Genomic DNA, 14,899 nt, shown 5'->3' with positions numbered 1-14,899 from the left:
AACAACACAGGAGTGTGATCAGATACAAATAAAGGAGGAAGATGGGGAAGTAGGGGATGTGATTTGGAGGCTGTTTTAGTAGTGGAGAGGGTATTATGAGGTGTTTTTTGAAGTGATGGCTTTTTAGTCTACAATGCAATATAGAATATAGAGAACTCTTCTGTCCTCACTGGGGTGGGACGGTCATTCCACCATTCTGTAGGAAGGAGGGAGAATATCGGAAGGGTTGAGTGATATTTAGATCACCACAGGGAACATAGCTAAACTGAAGCTCTTCCTGTTTGCAAGCTGAGTAAAGTTTTTGTCCTTTGTCTTTCATACAGAAAAAGTACAAACAGGCAAATGAAGATTCCAAGAAGAAGGGCTACGATCTGCGTAACGATGCCATTTCCATCATCGCAGCCAGGGCTTCAAGGGACATTGCTAGTGATGTAAGTTGTTGGACTTCACCAGTTTTGCAAATTTATCATGTTGCTGTTTACATTACCATGGAGTTTCTTTAATTTTTCCTTCAGTACAAGTACAAGACAGGATACCGTAAGCAAGTCGGCCACCACATCGGTGCCCGTAGCGTCCAGGACGACCCTCTGCTCATGCTGGCTCTGAACTCAGCCAAGATTGCCAGTGATGCCCTGTATAAGAAGGACTTCAACCAGTCCAAGACCAAGTTCAATCTGCCAGTGGACATGATGGCCTTTGAACTGGCCAAGAAGAACCAGATCCAGGTCAACCACGCCAACTACATCACCCGCCTGCACAACTGGACCTGCCTGCCAGACTCCAATGATGTCGTCCAGGCCAGACACGTGTATGACATACAGAGTGATGTGAGTGTGGCTTCCATGAATTTATATTGTAGAGATTTATCATGTTTATGTATGCATAATTTTAACCGTGAAATAACTTTGTAAACCCTATTTGTTTTGTCCAGGCTGTTTACAAGGCTGATCTCAAGATGATGCAGGGCATTGGATGGGTGCCTATTGGTTCATTGGATGTTGAGAAGGTGAAGAAAGCTGGAGAGATCCTGACTGACCATCTGTATCGTCACCATCCAAGCAACTACAAGTTCACCAGCACAACTCAAGACATGCCCATGGTGCTGGCTAAGGCCAATGCTCAGATTGCAAACAAGGTATTGAATTATGATTCCTCAAAATACTGTGAAGTGTGATGCCATATTAGTCTGTTGAATTGAGAATGCTGATATGATCATGAGATTCTTCTCTTAAAACTGCATACTTGCAGGGTTCACATTATGAATAAACTCATGTTGTTGGTTCCTATGACTGCAGAAAGCATACATTGAAGCCTGGGAGAAGCAGAAATCCAACATCCACATCATGCCTGATGCTATGGATATTCTTCTAGCCAAAGCAAACAGGGTCAACTACAGCGTGGTAAGTGAATAATTATACAGTTATGGTGGTCCAGCAAATTACATATATGGATTACTAACAATGGGGAATATCGGAAGGGTTGAGTGATATTTAGATCACCACAGGGAACATAGCTAAACTGAAGCTCTTCCTGTTTGCAAGCTGAGTAAAGTTTTTGTCCTTTGTCTTTCATACAGAAAAAGTACAAACAGGCAAATGAAGATTCCAAGAAGAAGGGCTACGATCTGCGTAATGATGCCATTTCCATCATTGCAGCCAGGGCTACCAGGGACATTGCCAGTGATGTAAGTTTCTATTAGATTTTAGTCATTTAAATGAAATGTGAAAAGTGAGAGCTACATGCATTGTATATACATTGTATTTTCATTCTACATTGTATATTCTACTGCACATAGTGGCCTTTTTATGTACTACATATACACAATAAAAAGTTTCCTATTTCCCTTTTAGTACAAATACCATGCATGTTACTGTAAGGAAGTTGGCTATTACAGTACATAAGTTCCTTTACTTCACCCCTTTTTTGTGTAACTGTACACATTCCCATGAATCATATTTCATTTTTCTTTCAGTACAAGTATAAGACAGGATACCGTAAACAAGTTGGCCACCACATCGGTGCCCGTAGCGTCCAGGACGACCCTCTGCTCATGCTGGCTCTGAACTCAGCCAAGATTGCCAGTGATGCCCTGTACAAGAAGGACTTCAACAAGTCCAAAACCAAGTTCCATCTGCCAGTGGACATGCTGACTATTGAACTGGCCAAGAAATGCCAGATCCAAGTCAATGACTTCAACTACAGAACCCATCTGCACAACTGGACCTGCCTGCCAGACTCCAACGATGTTGTCCAGGCCAGACAAGTGTATGACATACAGAGTGATGTGAGTTTACATCCTTGTTTATTTTTTTCACTCAGTCTTCCATTTTATGTTCATGATACAGAGTATGTCAGGAAATTAATTTGGTATTATTATTCCACATAGGCTGTGTACAAAGCTGACCTGAAGTGGCTCAAAGGCCTGGGCTGGGTCCCCATTGGCTCGCTGGATGTAGAGAAAGCCAAGAAGTCTGCAGAGATCTTGAGTGAAAGGAAGTACCGCCAGCACCCCAGCACTGTTCCCTTCACCAGCCCCACAGACGCCATGAACATTGTCCTGGCACAAAATAACGCCCTGACCATGAACAAGGTAGACCTCATCACTTAACATGGAATGGTTTTGTTGTGCGAAAATGCAAAGTTGCTGTGTGTAAGTGATAACTTTGATTTCCACTGTTTGTAAAGATATTCAGTGTGATAAGTCCTGGAGATGTCTTTAATCAATACTATCATTAAATGCTGGGGTTATGTGTGGTGTCTTCCAGCGTCTCTATACCGAGGCATGGGAGAAGGACAAGACAAAGCTGCATATCAAACCTGACACCCCTGAGATCCTCCTCTCTCAGCAGAATGCTATCAACATGAGCAAGGTGAGTATGCTTCTTATCACACACCACCCATCTATAATTAGCATTATGTTTAAGCCAGTTTTATATCCCCTCTTAGGTAGATTTTATTCACAGGTAGATAGTTACAGTATTGCAGAGTCCATATGTATGATGCACAGGAATGGATCACAGGAAAATAACAAGTAACACTTTCCTCAACTTCATACAATAAATGTATTCAAACCTTTATGCTTCCTTGCAGAAACTATACAAACAAGGCTTCGAGGCCACCATATTGAAGGGCTATAACCTTCCTGTGGATGCTATCTCTGTCAAGAGTGCTAAGGCCTCCAGGGACATCATCAGTGATGTGAGTGACTCTTACTGTATCATATATTTGTTCATATGTAAAATGGAATATTTTATGAGAAAATAATATCTTTTAACAGTATCCCATGTCGTTTCTGTTTAATGCTGGTTAATTAATTCATGAACACATATTTACAACTGCTTGCCCTTCATGTAAGGGATTTACTAGATGTAACGTAGAGCATTTTCTGCTGATTTCATCAGTACAAGTACAAGACAGGATACCGTAAACAAGTCGGCCACCACATCGGTGCCCGTAGCGTCCAGGATGACCCTCTGCTCATGCTGGCTCTGAACTCAGCCAAGATTGCCAGTGATGCCCTGTATAAGAAGGACTTCAACCAGTCCAAGACCAAGTTCAATCTGCCAGTGGACATGATGGCCTTTGAACTGGCCAAGAAGAACCAGATCCAGGTCAACCACGCCAACTACATCACCCGCCTGCATAACTGGACCTGCCTGCCAGACTCCAATGATGTCGTCCAGGCCAGGAAGGCCTATGATCTGCAGAGTGATGTGAGCTCCTCTAACATTCAAAGCGTTGTGCCATGTCCATTGTACTTGTGCTTTGATGTTGATATTTTTGCTCTTCTCCCATCAGGCTGTATACAAGGCTGACATGGAGTTCATCAGAGGCATAGGATGGGTCCCCATTGGCTCACTGGACGTGTTGAAGGCCAAGAATGCTGCAAAGATCCTTAGCGACCGCCTGTATAAGCAGAAACCAGACTCACTGAAATATACCACTGACATGACCTCCATGCCCATGGTCTTGGCCAAAACAAATGCCGATATCATGAACAAGGTATTCAAGGATATATCCCCCTTGTACTGTTTTAGGCTTAAACCCAGAACTTTTTTTTTTGCAATAAACTTGTATAACTGGATTGCCCCCATGATTACAATTTATGTCCTTTCTCATTACAGAAAGATTACGTGGCTGCTTGGGAGGCTGACAAGATTAAAACTCATGTGACCCCTGACCTGCCTGAGCTGTTACTTTCTAAAGCTAATGCTTACAACATTAGCAAGGTGGGTTTAATCAGTTTTGACATAACTAATAACATTGACTAGTGGATCTCAGTCAATTTTTTGTGTTCTGATCCAACAATTTTCATTTCACTTTCAGAAAATATACAGGGAAGGTGTGGAGAAGGCCTTCAGAAAGGGCTATAACCTCAAGCCTGATGCCGTGGCTATTATTGCTGCCAAGCATGGAAGAGAGATCATCAGTGATGTATGTAGTGTACAATTAATTTCTTTCCCCCCATATTTTGACCTCTGTATATATTTATTCTGTTAATTGCTGCTGCATGTCTTTTGTTTACACAGTACAAATACAAGACAGGATACCGTAAGCAGGTGGGACACCACATCGGTGCCCGTAGCATCCATGACGACCCCCTGATCATGCTGGCTCTGAACTCAGCCAAGATTGCCAGTGATGCCCTGTACAAGAAGGACTTCAACAAGTCCAAGACCAAGTTCAACCTGCCAGTGGACATGCTGACTATTGAACTGGCCAAGAAATGCCAGGTCCAAGTCAATGACTTCAACTACAGAACTCATCTGCACAACTGGACCTGCCTGCCAGACTCCAACGATGTGGTCCAGGCCAGGAAGGTCTACGACCTGCAGAGTGATGTGAGTTTTGAGAACTTCTCATTGTGTTTTCTGAAAACTGCAACCATAGATTTTTTCAAAACACTCATTGTAATCCCTCTCATTTCCCCACTGTAACTTAGGCTGTGTACAAGGCTGACATGGAATGGATCAAGGGAACAGGCTGGGTGCCTATTGGTTCGCTTGATGTGGAGAAAGCTAAAAAGGCAGCAGAGATCCTGAGTGAGAGGAAATACCGTCAGCACCCCAGCAACTTCAAGTTCACTGCCCAGACAGTCGACATGCCATATGCCCTTGCTCAGGCCAATGCCCAGAACATGGACAAGGTATAGATAGCATATCTGATCTTGTTTCATTTTACTGTATTTTATTGTAGTTTTATGCCTTCTTAATTTTTGTTTTCCTTTGGGTTAGAGGGTCCTGACGACATTTGACAAAATCATTAGCAAAATATATTTCTGTAACTGTATCTGCTTTTTTCTACTTTACCTTGCTTTTAAGTGTGTTTGCTTCAAAATATTGTTCTGTTGCTCAGATAAAGTAACATCTCACTGAACCGTGTTCATCCTCCATTTACAGAAAGCATATATTGCTGCCTGGGAGAAGGATAAGATCAACCTTCACATCATGCCCGACACTCCAGAGATCCTCCTGGCCCAGCAGAACAAACTCAACACCAGTCTGGTAACACATTACCTCTCTAAATATTGTCATGTAAACCATTAGTATATTACAATATCATGTCATATATTATGGTCTCAGGGAGCAGGAGTCTGAAGACATAAGGGTTGTGGGTTCAAGTCTGATAGGAATGAAATTGTTATTTTTTTGTTCATTTTTTAATAGCATCTAGTATGAATGAAATTGTATGCTGAATAGTTTGTACTGTATTATACAGCCACAATGTATCCATTAGATGCCCAAACATCATCCTTCTTGTTCCCCCAGAAACATTACCGTGAAGGCTTTGAGGACACCATCAGGAAGGGCTACTATCTTCCAAAGGATGCAATTTCTGTTGTGGCAGCCAAGGCCTCTCGCGACATTGTTAGCAGTGTAAGTCTGTACCTCTGTCTTAAACCTTTTCATACTCCTTTCACTTTGCCATTTTCTATATTGTGCTATTGTGTAGCATTTTGTCATTGAATCACAACAAATGAGATTAATAAAATTAATAAAAATATTTCTGTATGTATGTAAATATTTCAGTACAAGTACAAGGCTGGCTTCCGCAAGCAGTGTGGCCACCATATTGGAGCCCTCAGTGTTCAGGATGACCCACTGATTATGCTGGCTGCCAATGCAGCCAGGATCTCCAGCGATAATGTTTATAAGAAGGACTTCAACAAGACCAAGACTAAATTCAATCTGCCAGTGGACATGCTGACTATTGAACTGGCCAAGAAATGCCAGATCCAAGTGAATGACTTCAACTACAGAACTCACTTACACCAGTGGACCTGTCTGCCAGACTCCACTGATGTGGTTCAGGCCAGAAAGGCCTATGACCTGAAGAGTGATGTAAGTACACAAGAACTTGATGAGAGGAGGGGAAGATAGGGAGGATTGTTTGGAGTTTGTTGTCAGTCCTTAAATGTGCTATGGAAAACCACTATGGTCAATATCTTGACTCCAACTAGAAGGCACTCAGAGAGCATAAACCTCCACCAACGCTGAACAATTCTCCAACTTGCTGTTACACCCACAGAACTTGAATGGATAGAGCAGTCCTTCCACTGTTTGTCATAGTAATTTGGCTAGCACACCATTACGTGCACCTCTTCAAAAATGGAACTACGTGTAGGGCGATGCAAGACCGCAAGAACGGTGATTGGCCTGCTTCGTATTTTCTCCTACCTGTATCCGGGTTGAAGTCCGCCGATAGCAAAGAGAATGGAGCTGATCAGAGAGAGATGAACTGAGGAGGGCTGCAACTATATTGATTTGTAGGACACTTCATCCCCAAATTTATACAGACTACCACATGTCACTAAATTCATGGTGAGAAATATCCAGAACACAAGCTTCAGAGAATGTAAACACTACCACTTGTTATTACTTCCGTGTTAACAAAGCACGATACTGCCATCTCGTGTTTTGGTGGCGTATGCACAATAACCCACACAGAACCATAAACCGTACAGCGGTACATACAAAAATGGCTGCCACTCCAACCATCCAGGAATGTTGATTTGAATAGGACAGACCGCTCTAGCCGTGCAAGTTCTGTGGTTACACCCAAAGACATCATTCCTATCACTTAAATTTGAAGATAAATTGATTTCTTGACCCTGCAAACATACCCAGATCCAGATCACCGCCAAAATCTAATAAATTTTTCCTTGGCCCAAGGCTTATCTGTACACCAATTTTCATGGATATTTTGGTACCTGCTGACAGACAGACACACAAATAAACTAACAGGGGTGAAAACATAACCTCCTTGGCAGAGGTAAAGATTGGTCCTGTCTTTTAGGCTGTATACAAAGCTGATCTGGAGTGGCTGAGAGGATGCGGCTGGACACCTCAGGACTCTGTGGATGTCATCAAAGTCAGGAATGCCCAGGCTGTCCTCAACGAAAGGCTCTACCGCCAGCACCCCAGCACCGTCAAGTTCACTAGTGTCGTTGACCTCCCTGCTATTGTCTTGTCCAAACAAAACGCTGAAAACCTCAGTGAGGTGAGTAATACCTCTCTTTCTGCTTGCTAAGTGCCCTTTCCAGTAAGCAAATGAACCCAAAACTTAATACTTAAAAAAATCGCTATGTGAATGAGTGAAAATGAAGAAGTACTGTGAAGTGAAAATGAAGAAATGTTTTTGTTGTTCATTTTTGACAGAGAAAATACAAGGAAGTCTGGGAAAAAGACAAGCTCTCCATTCACCTCACGCCCAACATCCCCTCCATTGAGCTGTCCAAGGTTAATGCTGTCAACATCAGCAATGTAAGTTTGCATTATTAGAAGCTCTGTTCCAGATCTGCTTGTGTTGCAGGATTTTTCATGCTGACTTTTATATCTATGTAAATTCATCATTCCTTGAAATGCATTATTTTGTCAGTCTGACATGGTGACAATGATTTTTAATGCAGCATCACTATTTGTGTTGCAATCTATTTCATCATATGTCTTTGCTCTATGCAGAAACTGTACACCAAGGCATGGGATGACCAGAAGGCCAAGGGTTACCACATCAAGGAGGATGCTATCTCTGTGCTGAAGGCTAGAGCTTCGAGAGATATCATTAGCGATGTAAGAGAAAGATTCATTGGTGGATATGGTTCACTTGGTACTAATTTATAAATGAGCCACTTGCTGACTTTTCAACTATCTCTCTTCTCTTCTGTGTTAGTACAAATACAAAGATGGATACCGTAAGCAGGTGGGACACCACATCGGTGCCCGTAGCATCCACGACGACCCCCTGATCATGCTGGCTCTGAACTCAGGCAAGATTGCCAGTGATGCCCTGTACAAGAAGGACTTCAATAAGTCCAAGACCAAGTTCAATCTGCCAGTGGACATGCTGACTATTGAACTGGCCAAGAAATGCCAGGTCCAAGTCAATGACTTCAACTACAGAACTCATCTGCACAACTGGACCTGCCTGCCAGACTCCAACGATGTTGTCCAGGCCAGGAAGGTCTACGACCTGCAGAGTGATGTAGGTCCATGAATAGTCCATCCATGAAGTACTATTGTAACAATGATCATTTTTTTTGTATTTTTTGATCATACATATTCCTGTATTAACTCAAGGGTTTTTCCTTCCATAAGAGCTATCACATCTCACACTGTCTACATAAACTCCAACTGCTTTGTTTTCTCAGGCTGTCTACAGAGCTGATCTGGAGTGGATACGTGGATGTGGATGGATTCCTCATGAGTGTGTGGATGTTGTAAAGGTGAAGCATGCACAGAAGATCCTGGCTGATGTAAGTCTGTCTCTTTACTCACCTCACACTGACTTTGTAATCACCTGTAAGATATATTAATATACATTTGTAAGATACTTTTAAGAAATGTTTTAAGTTTATTATTGTGCATTTGATAAGTTTATTAACAAAATTATTTGGTACAAACCAAGAAAAGGGAGCATGTGTATCTACAGTAAATGTGCTGAAATATTTTGTTAAATATTGTTAATGCTATTTTACAGAGAGGCTACCGTGTCAAGTTGGATGAGCAGAAATTCACAGCTCCAGTTGACAGAATGGACTTTGTCTGTGCCAAGAATGCTGCTGAAGTCCTCAATGAGGTGAGGAAGACACTGATTCTGGAGATATTTTGTGTTCTTTCATCAGTTTCAGCTCCAAGTATGATAGTGGTTGGTAACTGAATTTCCATTTCTCACTCTGTGCAGGCCAAGTATCGTGAGGCTTGGCACCAGGACAAGACTAAGTACTCACTGGTGGACACTCCAACTCTTGCCACAGCCAGAGAAGTGGCTAAAAATGTTCATCCGGTAAGATGTCTCCTCATGGGAGATATTTGACACTTTTTTCAGTGCAATAATGATTTTTTTTCTCTTGTAACAAATTTTTCCTGACTGCATTTCCAACTGAATAAGTGCTTGATCATGCAAAGGTACAATTGCTATTTCTGCCTCTTACAGAAACTGTACACCAAGGAGTGGGATAAGACCAAAGCCACTGGCTACTTCATGCCTGGAGACGCTGTACCAATCAAGCAGTGCATCAATACTACTAAAGTACAGAGTCATGTGAGTATCAGGACAAAGTAACATTCACTCCTTTCTTAACTAGAGCATTTATGAAAGCTGTTCTACATTCACCTGAGAATATGGAGAACATCCCTTTTTGTTTCTCTCACATAGCACAAGTACATGGAGGGGTACCGTAAGCAGGTGGGACACCACATCGGTGCCCTCAGCGTCCAGGACGACCCTCTGCTCATGCTGGCTCTGAACTCAGCCAAGATTGCCAGTGATGCCCTGTACAAGAAGGACTTCAACAAGTCTAAGACCAAGTTCAATCTGCCAGTAGACATGCTGCAGTTCGAACTGGCCAAGAAATGCCAGATGCAAGTCAATGATGACAACTACAGGACCCGCCTGCACCAGTGGACCTGCCTGCCAGACCAGAACGACGTCATCCAGGCCCGCAAAGTCTATGACCTTCAGAGTGACGTGAGTGCCGTCACATAGCAGACCGAACTGTTCAATTATCATATTCATGCGCTAGATTGCCCCAATTTCGAAAATTCTCTCTCTAACCTCCTGATATGTATCTTTGTTTCTATCTTCAGTTTATCTATAAGGCTGATATGGAATGGATTCGTGGCTGTGGCTGGGTGGCAGCTGACTCTGTTCACCACGTCAAGGTCAAGAAGGCCCAGGAGATTCTCAACGATGTATGTTCACTATATTTTATTCAGTATTCAGTATCAGTATTCAGGGTTTTGTTATGTTTCATTTGTTATGTTTCATTTGGCACATTTTGCTTCTCTTTTGTATCAATGCATTGTGTCTCACCTTGTTGCTCTAATTTCTCTTGCAGAGGCTCTACACGAAGCATGCCAAAGAATGCTTCGGCAAATTCTCTCTGATCGTGGACCGCCCTGAGATCGTCCTGGCTAAGATAAATGCTGCCAACCTCAGTGATGTATGTAAAATCTTACATTCAAAATCCTAAATTACATAAAGCATTATACTAAAAAATAATCAATCTAAAGTCAAGTGCAATGGTTGTTGAAAGCTTCATGATATGTTGGTGTTTGTTTTTGTATGAATCCTAATCTGTGACCTAATTCCTCATTACTATAGCTGAAGTACAAAGAGACCTTTAATGCCGAAAAGGGCCATTACATCGGCTCAGAGGACACTCCCCAACTGGCCCATAGCAGGGAGGTGGCCAAGAACATCAGTGAGGTAATGAAAAAACATTATCACTCATTCATTCAGTCATTCATTCATGATTTCTCCACATCTGTTTTAATCACATATTTTGTCACTCCTGTTTTTAACTTTATGGCTATGATGTGATTTCAGAAATACTACAAACAACATTGGGACGAGACCAAAGCTACGGGCTACCAGCTGAACCATGAATACATCCCTCTACTCTCTGGCAAGAAGGGCAGAGAGATCATTAGCGATGTGAGCCTCCCCCTTATTTGTTTAGTCATGCTGAACAAATCATATGTCATTATAAGCATTTACAGCTGTGTTAGGCTGACACTTCTTTGTAATCGTCAATGCTGATAAACCAAAAGCATGTGGAGTGTTTTTTTCTTATCTCCACAATATTGAGAGTTATTTCCCCTTTTAACCTGGATCCTGATAGGCCAAGTACAAGGACTCCCATGAGAAGGCCAAGGGTCACTACATGGCTGGAACCCTGGTGGACTTCCCTGAGGTTATGCGCTGTGGAGACCAAGAGAGGAACAAGGGGCTGGTAAGATATTGTAAAAGTTTCTCTAATTATTACTCTTTATTACCCCCAAATCATATTTTCCTGTCCACTTTTTGATATAGCTTTAGGCCAGACCTAACTGTGCTTTTAAAGATACCATACTACTTATTGACACAATGAATTTGTCTTGCAAATCTTCCTGATGTGGTATTTTGCAAGCATTTAGTTGCTGCTTTGACAGAGAGTAGGATATACAGTAGGTTTTTTTGTTATAAACCACTTAGGTTTCTTTTTTTTTTTTTAGATCACTTTGTGTCACATTGTAAACAACATTGGCAATAACTTTCCATGGTATGCACATTCTTTTTTCAGAGGCTCTACCAGAAGGATTATCATCAGACTAAGACCAAGACCCACCTCCCATCAGACATCATTGCCAACAAGGTCGCTAAGAGGTGCCAGGACATGCTGAGTGATGTTCTCTACCGCACCTACCTGCACCAGTGGACGTGCCATCCCGAACAGGAGGATGCCATCCGCGCCCGCAAGACCAACGAGATTCTCAGTGATGTAGGTTCTTCTCCAGTGCACAGCTCACCTCTGCTGCTATATATATATATACACATACATATATGTACTATATTACATATTTGAAGATTGGCGACCACATTACTAGAAGATATAGGGGAAAAAAGCAAGAGATGGTTAGAAAAATCCAGATGTTTATCCCATTATTAAACATCCAATGTGTTTGTTTCGCTGTTGCCATTTAATAGGTCTTCTACAAGGATGACCTTAACTGGATGAAGGGTATTGGCTGCTACGTCTGGGACACACCTGAGATTGTTCGTGCCAAGAAAGCCTATGAGCTGCAGAGTGATGTAAGTAACAGCATGGACGATCATAGAAAACTTGCTATTCATCATGTATGATTTACATGTTTTTTTTTGTAGAACCATCCTGGTATAATGAAATAGGGTTGAATGAATCTCTCTTCATATGTTCCCTTACAGCTGAAATACAAAGAGGAGGGTAAGAAGGAATTCAACAACTACTCCATCGTGACAGACACCCCAGTCTATGTGACTGCTATCCTGGGTCACACCTGGGCCAGTGATGTGAGTGTGTGCTATGCCTTTTAGTGTACAATCACTTTAGCTGCCCATCTGATATATATAAAATAAGTTTTTATCCAATGCCTTGGTGAATTAATAAAATTATTTCTTTCCACAGCTGAACTACAGGGAGGCTTACCACAAGGAGAAGCACTTGTATACTACCATTCTAGATACCCATGACTATGCCAGATGCCACAACTTCAAACACTTCTTCAGCAATGTAAGTGTGGATATTTCTCTTTGTATCATTGACAAGTCCTGAGATATCAGCTCTGGAAGGATGATGTTGATAATGTTCTGGCTTTTCTGTCAACAGAAAAATTACACAGCTGCTTGGGACAAAATAAAGGCCAAGAGCTACCACATCCCACATGACGCACATGCTCTGCAACACGCCAAACACCAGAAGGTCATTCTCAGCAATGTAAGTTCAACTTTGAGTTCTATGAATTTCATCCTATGTTATTAATATGCAGTGGTTGGGGCTACACTTTTGCTTACATTTGGATTTGACCTTTGACCTTGAAGAGACAATGTGATTCCTCCCACCCCTCCAGGTGAAGTACAAGGAGGATTATGAGAAATTCAAATCCCTCTACAGTCTGCCCAAGTCTCTGGAGGACGATCCCGCCACCGCTCGCTGCGTCAAAGCCGGAAAGCTCAACCTAGATGTAAGTCAAGCTTGTTGAGCCATTTCCTCTTCTCTCAGTGATATAATTTCTCTGACTTTACATTTTGTCTAGACTTTCTTGAATACAGAATTCAGGAGCTGCACTGCAAGAGTAGCGGCATTTTTACAAACAGCTAAAGTACATCCAATCTACGTAATGCGAGAACTAAAACCTGCTTGTTGTTGCATCTCTTGTAGCGCCTGTACAGGGAGAACTATGAGAAAACCAAAGCCAAGAACCATATCCCGCCAGACATGCTGGAGATCCTGTCGGCCCGTAACACCCAGTCCACAGTTAGTGGCATCAACTACCGCAAGTACCTGCACCAGTGGATCTGCCTGCCCGACATGCAGGTGTACGTCCAGGCACGCAAAGTCAACGAGCAGCTCAGTGACGTGAGTGACCGCCCTTGTCTTGATATCATGTATTCATTACTGCTTAGCTGCAGATTGGTCTGCTGGTCAAGAAAGTAACCGATTAACATGACCATACATTTGTATAATTATTCTCATTCATTTTTTAATGTGTTTTGTGATGTGTGCCCTCCCCAGATCTTCTACAAGGATGACCTGAACTGGCTGAAGGGTATCGGTTGCTATGCCTGGGACACACCAGAGATCATCCGTGTCAAGCATGCTGGTGAACTGCAGAGCGAGGTTAGGTTTCCTTTTCTGTTGCCCTTCTTCAAATCCTATTTTGTTCCTCTTCCTCTCCTGTCTGGCACTCAAGCCCCTTTCCTTTTCTCACTCCCCACTCCTCCAATAACTCTTCCATACGCATAAAATTTTCATTCACAGTATCCAGTGTGTGATTAGAAGTGATGTTGATAGCTATGTGGTTGTGTTTTCCCCTGTTTTCCAGCATAAGTATAGAGCCAAGGGTGTCGAGGCCTTCAAGGAGTATTCGGTTGTGACGGAGACCCCAGTATACGAGACGGCCAAGCAGAACGCCCAAAACCTGAGCGATGTGAGTGCCTCTTTATACTTAACCATGGCAGCTCTTCATTATACTGCGCTTTACATATCAAACAAAAAATAATCACTTCTTCCCCCTCTTCTGATGTTTTTTTTTTCGTCTTTTCCAGCTTCACTACCGCTACGATTACAACACCAATGTCAAGGGCACCAACACTGCTCCTGCTGTCACCATTGAGTCAGAGCGGGCTCGTCTGGCCAACTATATCCAGAGCGATGTAAGATAATCTTCCTCAATACACAGTTTGAGTACCTTCTTCATACTTATGTTTGTGCTGAAAAGACACAGTTAATTTCTATCACTTAAGTAAACTCAAACAATTCACTATACAGTAAGTGTATATGCAAAGTATTCAAGTAAGTATTCAAAGTAATCTACTTGTCATCAATTGTTACAGTAATTCCACAAATGCTAGCCTTTATCTCTACTAATGTTTAGAGTGTACCTTTCAGAATTAGGGCCGTATTTTTTCCACACTGTATATGTGTTTCTATATATCTTTTTCATGTTGAAATGTGCCTGGTCTCATCCTATTGTCTTGCCTCTTCCCAGAACTGGTACAAGGAGGCCAACAAGAACTTCATGCCAACCGGATACTCCCTGCCCCACGACACCCCTCTCTTCAAGCAGGCTAAGAGCAACAGCGTTGTCACCAGCAATGTAATTCTTTCACTGTCTTATCTTTTAATATTTCCAATTTTTTTGCACAATTGAAGCCTGTTCATGGACCAAGTTGTGATGTCACTGAATCACATACTTTTTTCTTTTTATATTTGTAGGTGAAGTACAAGGAGGCCTATGAGATGATGAAGGCTAAGGGCTACACCCTTCACCCAGAGGGTGTCAACTTTGTCAACACCAGGAAAGCCAACCTCATCACCAACCACGTAAGATTAAAAACCGCTGCTATTGTCGTCCCAGTATCCCATAGTCACAGACATTAA

At 42.2% G+C, this 14,899-nt stretch overlaps 1 protein-coding gene across 1 annotated transcript in view; it reads left to right on the top strand.

Moving 5' to 3' along the window:
- Window positions 1–14,899, top strand: part of neb (nebulin) — a 61,918-nt gene that overhangs the window by 21,641 nt on the left and 25,378 nt on the right. Inside the window, exons 51-94 of the mRNA XM_071538831.1 lie at window positions 324–431; window positions 516–827; window positions 932–1,135; window positions 1,296–1,400; window positions 1,577–1,684; window positions 1,973–2,284; window positions 2,387–2,590; window positions 2,766–2,870; window positions 3,091–3,198; window positions 3,402–3,713; window positions 3,799–4,002; window positions 4,125–4,229; window positions 4,327–4,434; window positions 4,530–4,841; window positions 4,943–5,146; window positions 5,400–5,504; window positions 5,769–5,876; window positions 6,030–6,341; window positions 7,297–7,500; window positions 7,659–7,763; window positions 7,962–8,069; window positions 8,170–8,481; window positions 8,648–8,752; window positions 8,977–9,075; window positions 9,181–9,282; window positions 9,433–9,540; window positions 9,655–9,966; window positions 10,086–10,190; window positions 10,337–10,441; window positions 10,603–10,707; window positions 10,828–10,935; window positions 11,123–11,233; window positions 11,564–11,761; window positions 11,968–12,072; window positions 12,205–12,309; window positions 12,425–12,529; window positions 12,626–12,733; window positions 12,867–12,980; window positions 13,178–13,375; window positions 13,532–13,636; window positions 13,842–13,946; window positions 14,065–14,172; window positions 14,508–14,615; window positions 14,735–14,842. Of these exons, the coding sequence (XP_071394932.1) occupies window positions 324–431; window positions 516–827; window positions 932–1,135; window positions 1,296–1,400; window positions 1,577–1,684; window positions 1,973–2,284; window positions 2,387–2,590; window positions 2,766–2,870; window positions 3,091–3,198; window positions 3,402–3,713; window positions 3,799–4,002; window positions 4,125–4,229; window positions 4,327–4,434; window positions 4,530–4,841; window positions 4,943–5,146; window positions 5,400–5,504; window positions 5,769–5,876; window positions 6,030–6,341; window positions 7,297–7,500; window positions 7,659–7,763; window positions 7,962–8,069; window positions 8,170–8,481; window positions 8,648–8,752; window positions 8,977–9,075; window positions 9,181–9,282; window positions 9,433–9,540; window positions 9,655–9,966; window positions 10,086–10,190; window positions 10,337–10,441; window positions 10,603–10,707; window positions 10,828–10,935; window positions 11,123–11,233; window positions 11,564–11,761; window positions 11,968–12,072; window positions 12,205–12,309; window positions 12,425–12,529; window positions 12,626–12,733; window positions 12,867–12,980; window positions 13,178–13,375; window positions 13,532–13,636; window positions 13,842–13,946; window positions 14,065–14,172; window positions 14,508–14,615; window positions 14,735–14,842 (6,792 nt within the window). The remainder of the gene's footprint in view (window positions 1–323; window positions 432–515; window positions 828–931; window positions 1,136–1,295; window positions 1,401–1,576; window positions 1,685–1,972; window positions 2,285–2,386; window positions 2,591–2,765; window positions 2,871–3,090; window positions 3,199–3,401; window positions 3,714–3,798; window positions 4,003–4,124; window positions 4,230–4,326; window positions 4,435–4,529; window positions 4,842–4,942; window positions 5,147–5,399; window positions 5,505–5,768; window positions 5,877–6,029; window positions 6,342–7,296; window positions 7,501–7,658; window positions 7,764–7,961; window positions 8,070–8,169; window positions 8,482–8,647; window positions 8,753–8,976; window positions 9,076–9,180; window positions 9,283–9,432; window positions 9,541–9,654; window positions 9,967–10,085; window positions 10,191–10,336; window positions 10,442–10,602; window positions 10,708–10,827; window positions 10,936–11,122; window positions 11,234–11,563; window positions 11,762–11,967; window positions 12,073–12,204; window positions 12,310–12,424; window positions 12,530–12,625; window positions 12,734–12,866; window positions 12,981–13,177; window positions 13,376–13,531; window positions 13,637–13,841; window positions 13,947–14,064; window positions 14,173–14,507; window positions 14,616–14,734; window positions 14,843–14,899) is intronic.

This window comes from Centroberyx affinis, unplaced genomic scaffold (genome assembly GCF_046629955.1).
Source record: "Centroberyx affinis isolate AG114_WGS23_722 - 3 ecotype Tasmania unplaced genomic scaffold, CSIRO-AGI_Caff_v1 ptg003356l_1, whole genome shotgun sequence".
Classification (NCBI taxonomy): Eukaryota; Metazoa; Chordata; class Actinopteri; order Beryciformes; family Berycidae; genus Centroberyx; species Centroberyx affinis.
Note: the sequence above shows the minus strand (reverse complement) of the source record. Positions and strands in the feature narration are given on the sequence as shown.